The 2,500-nt window shown below is 49.2% G+C and overlaps 1 protein-coding gene across 2 annotated transcripts in view; it reads right to left on the bottom strand.

Annotated features, from left to right (window-relative positions):
* Window positions 1-2,500, bottom strand: part of cacna1c (calcium channel, voltage-dependent, L type, alpha 1C subunit) — a 239,049-nt gene that overhangs the window by 57,669 nt on the left and 178,880 nt on the right. For both annotated transcript variants that reach the window (XM_042079559.1, XM_042079557.1), the window contains exon 11: window positions 245-271. In XM_042079559.1, the coding sequence (XP_041935493.1) occupies window positions 245-271 (27 nt within the window). The remainder of the gene's footprint in view (window positions 1-244; window positions 272-2,500) is intronic.

Genomic DNA, 2,500 nt, shown 5'->3' on the forward strand with positions numbered 1-2,500 from the left:
AGTTGGAGTGGACTCCATAGCATTCTAAATATGATGGATGACCTCCGCTGTCTGTCTGTGTGTAATTAAGGCACACTGTGATCAGTACATGAACACTGATACAACAGGACACACACACACTCACAGACACATACACATACACACACACACACAAGGAAACACACAGATACATATGCACAAAGATACACCCGTAAGCGCGTGTTGAGGGGTAGTGCCCCCCCATCATATGATGGGATCTACTGACCTGAACTTGGATTTGGAGATCCTATTTCTGCAACACAAAACAGAGTGGATTAGACAGACAGATGCAACAAGGACAAGACATCATGGAAGACTGCTCCGAGAGAGGGAGTAAGAGAGGGAGGGGGAGAGAGAGAGACAGAGAGAGAGAGAGAGAGAGAGAGAGAGAGAGAGAGATAGAGAGAGAGAGAGAGAGAGAGAGAGAGAGAGAGAGGGAAAGAGAGGGAGAGGAAGAGAGGGAGAGAGAGGGAGGGAGAGAGAGAGAGGGATAGAGAGAAGAGGGAGGCAAAGGGAGGGAGAGGGGGATAGATAGAAGAGAAGTGGCGAGCTGGAGGAAAGAGAAAGAAATAAAGAAAGAAAGAAAGAAAGAAAGAAAGAAAGAAAGAAAGAGAGGAGAGGAGAGGAGAGAGGCGAGGAGCAGAGAGGAGAGGAGAGGAGGAGAGGAGAGAAGAGGAGAGGAGAGGAGGAGAGGAGAGGAGAGGAGAAAAGAAGAGAGCTTCAGGAAATGAAGCGGCAAATACTGATGAGAACTGATGAGAGAGAGAAAGAGAGAGAGAGAGAGAGAGAGAGAGAGAGAGAGAGAGAGAGAGAGAGAGAGAGAGAGAGAGATAGAAAGAGAAAGAGAGAAAGGGGAGGGGTAAAAATGTCTCTGCTGGAAAGCACACTGCCTCTGATTGATCTGTTTGGATATGGCGTGTGAGTGTGAGTGTGTATATGCGTGTGTGTGTGTGTGTGAGTGTGTATGTGTGTGTGTGTGTGTGTGTGTGCTTTCACACACCCTGCTCCTGCTCATAGACTTGACTGATCACACACAGGCCGCCCCTCACGCCCCGCTGAGAGAGATGCATCTCCATCCAGCGACGAGCGAGTGTGTCCAATAAGCAAGTGTCCAATAAGCAAGTGTGTCCAACAAGCAAGTGTGTCCAACAAGCGAGTGTCCAATAAGCAAGTGTGTCCAACAAGCGAGTGTGTCCAACAAGCGAGTGTGTCCAATAAGCAAGTGTGTCCAATAAGCAAGTGTGTCCAACAAGCGAGTGTGTCCAACAAGCGAGTGTGTCCAATAAGCAAGTGTGTCCGTGTCCAATAAGCGAGTGTGTCCAACAAGCGAGTGTGTCCAACAAGCGACTTTGTCCACGTCCAACAAGCGAGTGTGTCCGTGTCCAACAGAGAGTGTGTCCAACAAGCGAGTGTGTCCAACAAGAAAGTGTGTCCAACAAGCGAGTGTGTCCAGAGTGTGTTCAACAAGCGAGTGTGTCCAACAAGCGAGTGTGTCCAACAAGCGAGTGTGCCCAGAGTGTGTTCAACAAGCGAGTGTGTCCAACAAGCGAGTGTGTCCAATACGCGAGTGTGTCCAAAGTGTGTTCAACAAGCGAGTGTGTCCAGAGTGTGTTCAACAAGCGAGTGTGTCCAACAAGCGAGTGTGTCCAACAAGCGAGTGTGTCCAACAAGCAAGTGTGTCCAATAAGCGAGTGTGTCCAGAGTGTGTTCAACAAGCGAGTGTGTCCAACAAGCGAGTGTGTCCAATAAGCAAGTGTGTCCAGAGTGTGTTCAACAAGCGAGTGTGTCCAGAGTGTGTCCAATAAGCGAGTGTGTTCCGCAAGGAAGGTGGAGGTGTTCTACAGGTCAGCTTCATTAGCTTCCCCAGGCAGCCCAACACACACCTGATAGCTCACTTACTCTCTCACACACACACACACACACACACACACACACACACACACACACACTTACCTGACTTACACTCTTACCTACTCAACTCGCGTACACACACCAAAGTCAAAAGGCCAAAGTCACTCTGACTGACAGAGTTAGACATAGACAGAAAGTTGTGATGCCGCTAATTAGCATAGCAATAATGCTAAAGGGACCTATCTAACCTACAGTAGCGCTAGGCTAACTTTGGCCTTGCACGCTAACATGTTCAGTGACCTGTTTCAACCACAGGGGGGCGACGCACCCAGCCAGACTGGCGACAGAGGAGTGGAACAACAGCAACAAGCAGACAGATCTGAGCTGGCCTGACAGAACACACACACAGAAGCAGTGAGATGCACACACACACACACACACACACACACACACACACACACACACACACGCAAACACGCAAACACTGACCACAGGAGTGCCACATCTTAATCTGTCTGATAGTACACACTAGGGCAAGACTCCAGCTGCTATTAGCATGTGTGTGTGTGTGTGTGTGTGTGTGTGTGTGTGTGTGTGTTGCATGTAAGTGTGTGTGTGTGTGTGTGTGTGT

This window comes from Alosa sapidissima, chromosome 22 (genome assembly GCF_018492685.1).
Source record: "Alosa sapidissima isolate fAloSap1 chromosome 22, fAloSap1.pri, whole genome shotgun sequence".
In the NCBI taxonomy this organism is placed as follows: domain Eukaryota; kingdom Metazoa; phylum Chordata; class Actinopteri; order Clupeiformes; family Clupeidae; genus Alosa; species Alosa sapidissima.